Source organism: Eucalyptus grandis, chromosome 6 (assembly GCF_016545825.1).
Source record: "Eucalyptus grandis isolate ANBG69807.140 chromosome 6, ASM1654582v1, whole genome shotgun sequence".
NCBI lineage: Eukaryota > Viridiplantae > Streptophyta > Magnoliopsida > Myrtales > Myrtaceae > Eucalyptus > Eucalyptus grandis.
In genome coordinates, this window is record NC_052617.1 from 11832635 (window position 1) to 11845926 (window position 13292).

General features: G+C 38.4%; 2 protein-coding genes across 2 annotated transcripts; both read right to left on the reverse strand.

Annotated features, from left to right (window-relative positions):
- Positions 1-7625: 7625 nt before the first annotated feature.
- On the reverse strand, positions 7626-9170 carry LOC104451397 (receptor-like serine/threonine-protein kinase SD1-8; the record flags this gene model as incomplete). Its single annotated transcript, XM_039314349.1, has 5 exons — positions 7626-8003; positions 8170-8320; positions 8404-8641; positions 8777-8987; positions 9054-9170. Coding segments are annotated over 5 exons (1026 nt in total), but the record flags the coding sequence as incomplete, so codon positions are not given.
- Positions 9171-9906: 736 nt separating this feature from the next.
- On the reverse strand, positions 9907-10906 carry LOC120294315 (G-type lectin S-receptor-like serine/threonine-protein kinase At4g27290). Its single transcript, XM_039314350.1, has 2 exons — positions 10065-10906; positions 9907-9967 (listed from the first exon to the last, which is right to left on the reverse strand). The coding sequence occupies exons 1-2, from the start codon at positions 10904-10906 to the stop codon at positions 9907-9909; spliced, it is 903 nt and encodes a 300-aa protein (XP_039170284.1).
- Positions 10907-13292: the final 2386 nt, after the last annotated feature.

The following is a 13292-nucleotide window of genomic DNA, read 5'->3' on the forward strand; positions in this document are numbered from 1 at the left end:
TATTGTAATTTGAGTACATTCACCATGCCTTTATCAATGTCAACGTGGCATAAGCCTGGGAGGCATCATAGACGACATTTGGCTGAATGGTGATGTGAAATTGTAAGTACGTTGGCATTGAAAACGTATACAAGAAAGTCGTATGAGAGATTGTTCTCAGATGATCAAATATAACCGGACTTTAAATTACGGACTTCTCTGTATCACATCACGCTACTAGGTAGACCACAAAGAGATCCCCACCGGTCTTTTACTTGTTACTGGAGTCTGAACCGAGAGCGATTGGGACAATTTGTGGAAACGTGAGAAACTTCTCAAAAGAAGTCACCATGGGACCCTTCTGCTGGGCATCATAGCGGTCATAAGATGATACATACTTTTTAACCTTTTGTTGATTTCTTTTTCTGTTTTTGGTCCATCAACTATTTACACTTGACAAATATAGACTTGGAAGCTCCCAATATATATCAATGACGATTGTTCATTGAATTTCAGCATTTAACTGCTTCAATCTTCAAGAATCGGTTTATTGCCACTAATTGCAGCTTCTTTTCAAAAAAGGAATTATGCCTAAGCATTTAGTTGACTACCGTGGGCTTCTAATTGTGGGCGATTACCGCGACGATAAATGTCTTTGGGTTTTTTTCTAAGTACTGTGGCTTAGAGAAATTTATTTGTTTGGTCTTTCCTCCGGACATTCTGCTTGTCCAGCTGAAAAGATTTGCGTGCAATTTGAAGGGAGATATGGATTCCGGAACTATCTTACATGTCAGTTGTCTTGGCAGTTAGATCCGGGTCACCGGCAATGCCTCGCAAGGTGAGGGCATTTATGAAATTTTGAAAGTTTAGGGATGGCAAAATTGAAATAAAAAAAATATGTACTAGCATTTCAGAAACACTCAAAACCCAAAGCTCCCATAGACCTGTCTTGGGCTAAGGACTTTAGGAGGCTTGAAAATATAATTGCATTTTTAAAAAGCTCTCTAAAGAAATTGCCAAACACCACTTATATTTACCCAAAGGCCTTTCAGGTCCTAAAGGGTTTTGGCAAAGTGTTACCACACACAACCCAACTCCTACGTACACAAGCACGAAATGCATCGGAAGAAAAGAGGAAGATGTCTTCGATTTTCATTACTATGATAAAGTTTAAGTTTGTTGCCTACTCTGTGATTGGATGATAACTTAGGAGTTCACTATTAAAGTTGCCCAATATCCACAACAAAAATATGATACTTTTGTTTGTATCATAACTACTTCCTCCCTCACTTTAACGCAATTACAATAAAAGATAACCGCAATGCATTCTGTAGATGAATTTCATTAATTTTTTTTTTCCTTTTTAGATTTAATCCGATGGTGAATTTGTCAGTATTTTTTCTACATAAACAGTGGACCGGATAATAATTTTCATTTTTAGGTAGTGGGTAGTTTTCTAGTCTAAAATGTAGTGGGTTAGTTTTCGGTTTTTGATGGTTTTACTCTTTTAACCTTTTTAACTTTATGAGATAAATTAATTAAAGTGGAAAACAAAAAGAAGGTTTAAAAAACAAAAAAGTGACATAAACCTCACTTTTGGCTTAAATATAATAATATATAGTCAGTCATCGTGCACCGCCACGCGCATGCCCGTTCTCTGTTTGGTTAGTTTTGTATGATGGTTCTTTTCTAGCACGATGTACAAAATCTTTTTAAAAGTAAATATACGCCCATCATCAACCACTGAAATCAGTATGTGAAGCTAACCTAATAATACCCACTGTAAATGATGGATTGATTCTGGCAACACGATTCTTTGATTCCTAAGATAAACTTAAGGTCAGCACTGCATGCAATTAACAACTTAGTAACATAAGAACATAGGAAAATTTCAAATAAAAACTTGAAGTAGAGCTTGTATCAAATAAGAGCCTGAAATGGACAAGTTAGTCTCAAATAAGAATTTGAAGTGGCCACTCGTCATTTACCGGCCAATTAAATATTCCGGCTGCTCAAAGATGTATTCATCAAAAATCAATTTTGATTTTAAATTCTTTTTTCTTTTTTCTTTTTTATTCTTTTCAGCAAGGGCCCATTGACCCTTGCACGCCATTAACAAGGCATGTCCAAATCTAGCGAGTGTCGGCCTTACTAAGTGCAAGGGTGACCTCGCCAAGGAGAGGCCATCCCTCGTCAGCAAGGCAATCATTGCCTAGATCTAGTGAGTGCCACTAGTTGCTGGCAAGGTGGCCCTTTGCCCAGCACCCTTCGGCATCGCAATCGGCCACTGGCGAATAAGAAAGTGAAAACCAGAGAAATGAACAAATTCAAAAAAGGTAAAGGGTGAAAATGTCCTTAACCAACTAGAAAGTTAGATTATTCTTTGAAATTGACATAGCCATTTCAGGCTATTATTTGAAATAAAATTTATTTCAGATTTTTATTTGAAAAGATGAAGGCACTTTAAGTTCATATTTAAAATTTTCTCTAAAAAAATCGAAAAAGATAGCTGCGGTATAGAATCGTTTCCATAGATGTAAAAGAACCGATGGTAGACACAGGAAAAAAAAAGAGAGTCGAATGAAGACCTTCAAACCTGAAACATGTGTGGAGCTTACCTAGGACAGTGATCTACACAGAGAGTACCTCACTTCGAGTGGCGTCGGTAATTTGTTCGAAAAAGGTGTGTGAGAAGTGAGAACGTGTATTGATTTCCTTCTGAAATCACTGACCTGCGCATGGTAGATGCAGAAGAGCGGTTTTGAGAATTCGAAAAGCGGGCGATATAGTTAAGGATGTGCATTAATACGCGAGAGAAGGAGTTGCTATTTTACTGTTGTGCCAGTTTTTTGCTTGTCTTAAGAAAATTCAATAAAAAGGCATATTAGGAACCACCTAAAAGTGAGACTAATCCCCTTTTTTCTGTTATAGTAATAGATATCGATTATATAAGTTTCAAATTAAACAAAGAAAAAAAAATCCACAGTGCTGAAAAGGCCGCGTCATTCAAACATCAATGCCTTGCGTTTCACCATAATACCAATATGTCTAGATTTATTTATCATTTTGCAATATATCTCCAAAAAGTAACAATAAAATAAATTAAGAAAAGGGAAAAATTTAAAACCTAAACAGAATAATTTAAAAGAAGGCACATAACCTCTTTATTATTAAAATTTATTTTTTGTAATTCATAGATATTTTGATTCAATAATTTTTTGGTCAAATGGTAGCATTTGATTAGTAAAAAGTAACATAAGCACATTATCACCTTCACTTGACAAGGACTCATCTAGTCTTAATAAACCACACCTTTATTTAATGACTTAAGTTTTTAGAATGGTTAGTTTTACTCATAAGTTCGAATCTTTTCATGCAAATGAGGGAAGATGTTATGCTCTCAATTATATATTTCCACTATTTTGGTTTAGCCCAAAGTTCAGTCTATAGCTAACAGTGATAGTGGTCTTATAAAATCTCACAATCGTAATCATCATGTCATTATTGATTGGCTTTCTCATCTATTATTGCCTTCGTCCGTTGATTTATTTAGGCCCGATGTCCTATCTATTTTCCTGTTCGCACGTGGCATCATCTGAGCTACACGATCATATTCAATGTCTTTTCCTTCAATTGGAGGGAACTTTCCAAGGAAGATGACGAGGACCAACACTCACGATCGTCCACCCATCAATGACAGCTTGTCAAAACTCGACCCCTTTTTGTTTTGGTGAAAGGTAATTATATTAAGCTGAAATCAATAATTACATAAAAAAAAACGGCACCAAAACAAACACTCATAATGAACAGAGGCATAATGAGTGGAAATGTGCCAAGAGAAAAAAGAAGGGAAGCCAACAAGGCACAAAACGCGGTTAAGTTGCACAACTACAGCCACAACGAAAAAGGACAAAAACAAAAGAAAGCAACCAGTCGGCCAAACAAAGGCAACCGCAGCCAAAACCAAACAAAACGTCATCGCCCAAATGGAAAGGACAAGACAATCGGCAGGAATCAAGGCCAGCACCGAAACAAACAACAGTGGCCATTCTGCACCACCACTCTAACCTGGAAATATTATGGATGTGCTGGAAATATCCCTAGCTATGTTGAAGTCTCCTGTTTCTTGGGTTGTCTTCAACATTTGAGAAGGTTAAAGCCTTATCCTTAACCACTTTAATAAGGTGGTTCTTCACGGCCATAAGCGTGAAGGTATAGTTCCTAAAGAGAATCTCATTCCTATATTTCCAAATAAAGTGGCAAAGAGCCCCAAAAGAGAAACGGGCGATAGAGTGATAGAAGTCCTTTCCGGATAGGAACTTTATAGCCCAATAGAGGTTGTCAGCCCAAGTCCCATTCCTCCAAGGGAGATTGCATCTGGCGACCCAAGAGAAGGCACAACTAGCCATAATACTACAATGAAAAAAACAGATGATTAATAGAATCCGGAGTTACTTTGCAAAAGGGGTACACCGTATCCCCAATCCTGCCATGCGATAAGAGTAAGGCCTGTATAGGAAGACGGTTCCTAATTATAAGCCAAATAATGAATTGATATCTTGGAGTTATAGTATTGTTCCAGTTATAACATTGTTCAAAACTTGTCCCTTCATATGGGAAAAGTCAAAAGTTTTTCATTTTATATCATTTTTCGAGAACTATTTCCCTCAGGTTGCCATTAGTTATTTTGTGAAAAGCATTTTTTTTCTATGCACTTACATGAAGTTCTTTTGTGAAGCACTTCAAATTGGGCCACCGATTACTACATATGAGATAGGCATAGTCTCCGGGGGAAGGATCATGAAATGTCCACGACCATAGAAGATATCATTCCTAATATTCATATGAAGCTTCCAAAGAATATAAAGCATGCATTAAACCGGTCACTTAGAGAAGGCAAAAAAGAAAATTCTACTGGTCCGATCGATCCTTAGGTGGTCAATGGTTTTCTGGACCTACTTATATTGGATTTTATACCAATCGCACAAATCAAGAAGTCTTGGAATGAATGAAATAAATTATCAATGTCATTTCTCGAATCTATTCACAATGCCTTACAAAAAACACTATTGACCATCCCACTTTGTCACCGTGACCACATTAACAGTATGAAATTCTTCATTTGTCTGGGTTGCGCTTAAGTCCATTGGACTCCTTTCCATGAAAAAAAACCAGGCTATTTAGGTCCAGGCAAGCTTGCACTTTCATTTTTAACATGACAACAACGGAGGACATCACCGGTCTATCATTGGGGAACTTTTGTACGTATAACAAGCCTACATGAATACATCTTTGTACTTGAGGTTCCACCGAATCATAGCCATCAATGAGTTTCATGGCTCTGTCTTCACTCCAAAGCAACCATGCCTGAAAAAAAATCACATCCCGGGCTTAGTCACGCAAGACAAAAAGGGCGAGAGAATAACATATGCTCTGACTTTTTTCTCTTACATGTCCAAGAAGGTTATGATGATGATTTGGGTGGCAGAATCCTCTATTTCTTTTGCCGCTTACAATCTCTAACAACATAACACCAAAGCTAAAGACATCGGATTTCTATCCATCTTTCATAGACTGGCCTGAACTTAACGCGTCAGCTGAAGTCAATAAGCCGAAGACTGACGGGCAGACAATAAAAAGGCAAATGAAAAAGGTAGGTGCTTCCACGCCTAAACTAAATCATGCAGAAGAGCGAAACTGTGTGAGATTTAGAAGAAAAAATGCGTGCGCTCGTGCCAAGCAAGCAAAGTTATCGGAGACGGACAGGAAAGGATTGCGATCACCACTGGCAACCATCCAAGAAGCCCTCAGAGTAGAATTTTTCAGTTGACTCGACTGGTCAACTATACAGTGTGATTTACTGTAATCGAGTACTTTCACAATGTGTTTATCAATGTCATCGTGGCATTAGCCATGGGGCATCATAGACGACATTTGGTTGAGTGGCGATATGAAATTGTAAGTATATTCAAGGCACGTCAAAATCTGCGGAAACGTGAGAACCTTCTCAAATGTTACCACGGGGCCACTCTGCTGGGCATCATAGTGGTCATAACAAGATACATTCAGTTGACCCGAAGTCAGATGCCACTCGAAAACGGTTTCGACGCTCCATCCCAATCGCATACCAGCCAAAAGGGTGTTAGTTGGATTGTCAAAGCTCTGCCATGACCATTCACCAGAATGTGAACTTGTATTCTCTGAAACGACGAGGTTACCAGAATCCAACAGCTGGGCAACCGGATTTTCTAGAACCCTGGATGAATTCGAAGACCAGATGACGCTCTTCGACTGGTTGAGAACTACTAAATTTCTCTCACCGCTAAACGTGAGAACGCCATTTGAATCGGTGAGTGGGTTGTTTCCATTGGCGACCCAAACGACTGTTTGAGGACTAAATTTGTACCATATCCCCAAGTACTTATTCGTGGATTTTTCTGGGGAGAAGAAGCCAAGCTCAAAGCTCTGGCCTGAAGAGACCAATGTCTCACCATCTTTAATGGACTGACCTGAAGTTAAGGTATCAAATGCGATCGACAAGTTCAGCGCCGATAGAAAGATCACAAAAAGAGAGTAAAAAGGGGAGGAATAGGAAAGTTTCCAATTTCCATAAAGCCCTCTGCTATTTTTCCCTTGATGCTCCTCATCAGTGCCACTTCTAAAAATCAAAAGATGCTTACCGTGAATAATCGAGCTGAAAGTCTACCTTAGAGGCTTACAGAATGTTCTACTATAATGATGGGCCGATCACCAGCAACTCCCAGTAAGATAGGTAATCAAGGGTCATAAAATGTACACTTGGTCGAGAATTGTTGATTAGACGACTTGCAATGTCTCCTCACGCAATGCAAGAAGTCAGCTCTCTCTCCCTCACGACTAAGAGTCTTCCCCAAGCAGGAGTATTAATGGTGTTGACCATGTTTGAAAGGGAACACCTTCCAGAAGGAGCATGAAGGCTCTGCTCTGTTCAGACATGAAGGAAAATGGAGGTGATGAAATTTTGGGTAGAAAATGGAGAAGAATACAAAATTATTGTGAGAGAGGATGTAGGGAATTTGATTTTTTTTCAACTTTCCACCCAAACGCATCAGTAATGTTTAATGACTAAAACGATAAACCTAAATTTGGTTGGGCTTTTAAAGAAAACCTTTGTGGCAATGCAAAGGGCTTTTAGGTTAAAGAGTTTTTTTGAAAACTATAAATGGTGTTCAGTAAAGTGTAATTTAAAAGTGCATTGAAAAGTAATTCTAATTTAAATGTTGCTTGGAACAAAATACACTTAAAAAATTCTTATGCTAATTTTTTCATTAAAAAAAAAAAAACCAAATCCTTCACCTAAATTGGCCAAGAGCTCAGGCCCTTGGCAGTTAGATTCGGGCCATCGGCGACGTCGAGCAAGGTGAAGGCATTTTCGAAATTTTGAAAGTTAATGATGGCAAAATTGGAAGAAAAAAAATTATATTAGCATTTCGGAAATAATTAAAACCCAAAACTCCTACGAGTCAGCCTTGGTTTAAGGGGCTCTAGAGGGATTTGGAAATGGAATTGCGAAACAACTTTCTATCTTCATTTTCAACACTTTAACTTCAGTACTAGAATTTTCAGTACCCTGTTTGACAAATTTGTTATTGAACTTTACACCACTTATGCTTCTTCTGTCCTTTGTACCCGAGATGGCCAGTCTACAATCTTCAGAAACATCCTTAATAGCATTTCTAACGACCTTCCGGCAATGTGACCGTAATGACATTGGGTGTGTAGGCTTCTTCCTTAACTAAATATGCATCTGAGCTACCTGAACTTCTCTCACCGAAGAAACCAGGCTCTTTAGGCGGCGGCAAGGTTGCTCCTTCATTTGCCAACATGAAAACAACACTGGACGTTGTCGGCCTATCTTCAGGAAACTTTTGGACACATAACAAGCCCACTTGAATGCATCTCTCTACTTGAGACTCGAGAATAGAGTTGCCTAAAGATACATCGATGAGTTCCATGGCCCTCCCTTCGCCCCATAGCAACCATGCCTAAAAAATTTCAACCATTCGTGATTACCACTGTCTGCGCATCGAAAAAATAACATTGTCTACATGAAGAAAGAACAAATAGGATGCGGTTTTAGGAGAACCAGAATATCTGATCTTGTTTAGCAAAAAAGAAAATGACGAATCTAAATAATCCTCTACCACTTACGTGCCCAAGAAGGTTGTGATGATGATCAGGATGCTGAAATCCTCTATTCCTTTTGCTACTTACTATCTCCAACAAAAGCACACCAAAGCTGAAAATGTCAGACTTCACAGAGAATTTTCCGTCAAAGGCATACTCAGGGGACATGTAACCACTGCATCAAGCAAGTCAAGCTTCAATTCCTCCATATACTGATGGACAGTGCACTGTTCTAATGAATCAATATGAGAAACTTACTATGTACCAACTATTCTTCTTGTCTTTGCCTCTGTGTCATCTCCTTGAAAGTTCCTTGCTAGGCCAAAATCCGAAATCTTTGGATTCATGTCAGCATCTAACAAAATGTTACTTGCTTTAAGGTCTCTGTGAATAACTTGTAATTTTGAATCCTGGTGGAGATAAAGAAGTCCTCGGGCAATTCCTAAAACAATGTCAAATCGCCTTTTCCATGCCAGAGAGGAACTTCTATCATGATCTACGCACGCTCAACCCCATCAAAAACTAATTAACTTAGCATTTGGCTGTATTTTATGGCGAAGAAATCAACAGATAGAACAAAAGCAGAAGGAATTGAGTGAAAAGGAACTGAGAAAGATCAAGCGGTTCTGACCAAAAATGAGATAATCCAAGCTTTTGTTTGGCATGTATTCATAAATTAACATTCTTTCTTCACCCTCAATGCAGCAGCCAACAAGTCCAACAAGATTCCGGTGCTGAAGTCTGGCGATTAGAAGGACTTCATTCATAAACTCGTCCGGACCTTGCCCAGAATATTTTGACAGCCTCTTCACTGCTACTTCTTGTCCTGAGGAAAGTCTTCCCTGCATTTATATTACTCATTGTGGGCCTCTGTTGTTATCTGAATTTATTGATTTATAACTGATTACCTTGTAGACAGAACCAAAGCCGCCCGCTCCTAGCTTGTTTGTTTGAGAGAAATGGTTGGTGGCAACAGCAACAGCAGTGAAATTATATAATGGCAAGTCAATGTCATCCGTCCCACTTGGCAAGCCTACAAGGCATGTAAACTAGTTTCTAACCATACCATAATCTCGACAAGAAAAAATCAATTGGGAATTGATTACATGATGTAAAAGAAAGGTATTTAGCTTACCTCGTCTTTTCATTCTTCTCTTCCAGATTATGCCCAATGCCATGCCCACTATTAGCAATCCCGAAATGGCTGAAGCCGCTATGATAGTCACCAGTTTCTTGGATGGACTGCGGATTGAATCTAGCATAAGGGAAGAAGTTAAGTAACTGATTTTAGGGAAAGAGTTCATCAATAAGCTGATGAATCTATCTCCATTAGAAAAAACTTGAAGATGAGATATAGTGAGGAACAGAACTAGTTCAGTCCGGCATTCACACAGGATGCATCAGATGTAGTGAAAGATTAGGACAGAAAAAAAAAAAGCAATTGCTCAACCAATTAGCCAATGCAGATTAAATAAATGTATTTACCTAATTCAGAAGTAGGTAGCCGTAGGAAGAGATATTGCACATTATCAACCTCGTCAATTTCCTTAATATCAATGAGATTGCCAAACCACATCAAGCAGCCTGCTCCTCTAATGTCCGAATTGGCATAAGCTATGCAAGAACAATTCTTTAGACACTCAACCTTGCACTCCTCAAGGCTCATATTCTTGAATAGCTGGAAATCTACAAGGTCAGGTAATTTCACCTGCCGAAGTTTTTGAAAACCCTCGCCAAGAGAACAATTCAATGGAATTTTCCTTATGCACCCCTCTGTTGAATTAAGCATGTCCCAATCTTCTTGTGACTCTGGCATAAAGCCCTGCAAGCAGATGCATCTTGGAGTTTGGTTTACTCTACACACGCCATTAGCACCGCACCGTCCATAGCTGTCACAAGGGTCGTGAGGGATTGAGTACATTAGATCCCATTTCATGCTTCCGCTCTTCAGAAGATGACAATGCACAAACCCATCTGAGCTTAATGTGACTTTGGCAGTGATATCGTCCTTCAAAGCTCGAAACGCAAAATAGGCACCCGTTTTGTTGTAAATAGCGATGGCTTTAACAACGATATTCAGCTCATTGGAAACGCCACCAAATTTAACTCCATCCCATGGCCCAGTTCGATATACTTTGGCTGAACCATGGCTGATTATTTCAAGTTGAGGTAACCCATCGATTTTGTATCTGAATGTATAATCTCCAGGGGAAGGATCGTCTGTGCTTCTCCAGGAAGTCAGATAATGTTCCAAACCGGTTTTAAAGTTCCATTCCACTGTCATACCAACCAAAATCGTGTCTGATGGGTAATCAAAGCTTTGCCATGAGTAATCAACAGAATCTAAACTGTTGCTTTCCCTAAGAACAAGGTTACCAGAATCTAGGAGCTGTACAATTGGGTTACGGAGAACCTTAGTTGAATTCGTTGACCAAATGACACTCCTTGATTGGTTGAGAAGAACAAGTTCGCCTTCATTGCTTATTTCCAGAGTACCATTTGAATCAGTGAGTGGATTGTTCCTATTAGCAACCCAAACAACCGTATCAGGACTCGCCACGAACCGTATCCCCAGGAAATTGCTCTTTGACCTTCCAGCAGAAAAGAAACCGAGCTCAAATTTTCTGCCTGCGGAAACTAATGTCTCTCCCTCTTTAATAAATTGTGCTGAAGTCAGGGTGTCAACTGCAGTAGACAAGCGCAGCAGTGACAAAACCACGATGGAAGTGCAGAAGAAGCTAAAGATAGGATAATCTGCCATTGCAAACCCTTCTGTTGATCCACGAGATAAAGTAAACAACTAGATAAAGATTCAAACTTTTCAGAATAGCACGACAGGATAAGAAACAGAAGACAGATGCCTTTGTTTGGTGCAGAGCGAGTTCTAGGAGTTCCAGATTGGATTGAGTTGGGTCAAGCAAGAAGCTAAGTCACACAAATGTTCGTCGATCACTCTTTAACCTTCCTGTAATCGTCACAGACCAAATCTAACCGACTCGAATTGGTGAAAAGGCAAGTTTTATTAATGTGTCACTTACACGCTTTCTGTTTTGCCGCCATTGTCACCATCCTTGTTGCACCAGTCCAAGCTCGCATACGGCCAAATGATGCGGAAAGTCGTAAGGCAGTCCCATCGGGTGGTGGAGATAACGCTCAGCTACTAGGAGGCCTCCATGCCACGATAGTTCATAATGTAAATATGGACTTTGACCCGGTCAAAGAAAAGAAAAATAAAAAAAAAGTCGACCGGTCAAGAGGAAAGAAGGAAGAAGGGAAAGAGAAAGGAGGGGCTTCAAGCGTTCCCGACGCGGACTCCTCACCAAACCGAATCAACTCTTATTGACAATGCTCGGTAAGTGCTCACACCCTTTGTTATTTCAACCAGCGTAGTTTTTGGAGTTAGGTCATATATTCAAAATTTTGTGAATTCAAGCCGCGAAATCTTTTTTTTTAAAACTTATTGAGCTTTGGCATTTCATGGAAATTGTGGATTGTGGTGTCGTAGAGACAAGAGGGGAAAAGTATCAAAAAAGTCATAAACCTATTACATTTGTACCAATTCAAACATAAATATTTTAATTGGACTAATTCAATCTTAACTATTTTCACATTAATACCAATTAAGTCTATTCAACCAATTTTGGTCGGGCTAACATTGACATCGGCCAGTTGCCAAACACTGATGTGATAATTTTTCAATAATTTTTAAATAATTTTTAATTTTTTCAATTTTTTTATTATTTTTTTCTTTTTTTTTTTTTTTTCCCTTTTTCTTTCCATTTTCCTTTTATTTTCTCTCTTCTTCCTTTTGGATTATCCTTGCAATAGCCGGTGAGCCTCCAGCAAGGCTACCGGTGAGGGTCGCAGCCCTCACCCAGTCTCGCCCAGGGACTTAGAGAGGCGAGCTAGGGCCGCGACCCTCGCTAACCACTATGAGGACAGTTCAAGGAGGAAGAAGAGAGAAAAGAAACAAGAAAAAAAGGAAAAAGAAAAAAGAAACAAATTATTAAAAATTTGCCACTTCAACATTTGCTAAATTGGCTTAATGAGCTGAATTGGTACCAATCTGAAAAGATTTATGACTAATTGGTCCAATTGAAAATTTTAGAATTGAATTGATACCAATACAATAGGTTTATGATTTTTTTAGTACTTTTCCTGGATGGGAGTCAGTTTAGAGCTAATGGTTTGGTGGAAGTAAAGACTTTAGGATTTCACATGCGAGTTCCATGTTGCAAATGCTTGAATAATTAATTTTGGGGAGCAATTTGTTGTCGTGTATGAATTGTTTTATTAGCCTTTAACCATAGTTTACTTGGTTTTGACATTGATTCTCATAGCTGCGTGTTGCTTGGTTTTGGGTATTTCCAAGTAAGTAGTACTATCTCTTCTTCAAGTTTGTAAATTCATATTTGGAAAGCAATATGGATTATATATAATGTGGGTTAAGAAATGGCATTATTGTTGTATAGAAAACTGAGTTGAGTATTTACTACTTCTTGGTTATTTATAAATATTTTAGAAAACGTGTACTACAAGATATTGTGAAGATATACATATGCACATGTTTAACTTTGCAAACTAGTTTGCAAAAAGATTTTTGAATAATATGAGAAATGCTTTGAGAAAGGTATTTCTAGCGGATAAGATGTATTGTGAAAAGGTTATCTGTTTTGATTTTTAAAATGTATAGTGGTTTTATGAGATTGATTATGGATTGGATTTCTAGTACTGGAGGAGGATTATTTGATGCTATGTATACCAGTTTTAAGATATCCTTTTGAGCTGAGTTGGCCTTGTGAGTGAAGACCTAGCCAAGGACGAATTTTTAGTCATCTTGTCACCAAGCATGTGCCTTAACTACATTAGAATATTGAGCAATAGATTTCTTAATAGATTAACCATTGACGTGTGATTTGATAGAAATTAATTAATGAATTTGACCATTGATGCTTGAATTGCGGTGATAGTTTAGATGGTTTTTTTTATTAGTATAAAGCTTTATTAAAATGAAACAACTCATGAATGACTCAATATATATTTTATACTTTGGGTTATGAAATTTTGGTATTACTTTATATACATGCATATCAATTGTTTAATCTCCTTAGAAAAGATGTGCTACTTTTTGGGCTGTGATTATTCAT

Coding starts and splice junctions, on each gene's coding strand:
- LOC120294315 (XM_039314350.1), bottom strand. CDS start 10,906: ATGGCAGATTATCCTATCTTTAGCTTCTTCTGCACTTCCATCGTGGTT. Junction 9,968..10,064: donor AGCATGAAATGGGATCTAAT/GTACTCAATCCC, acceptor ATCTGCTTGCAG/GGCTTTATGCCAGAGTCACA.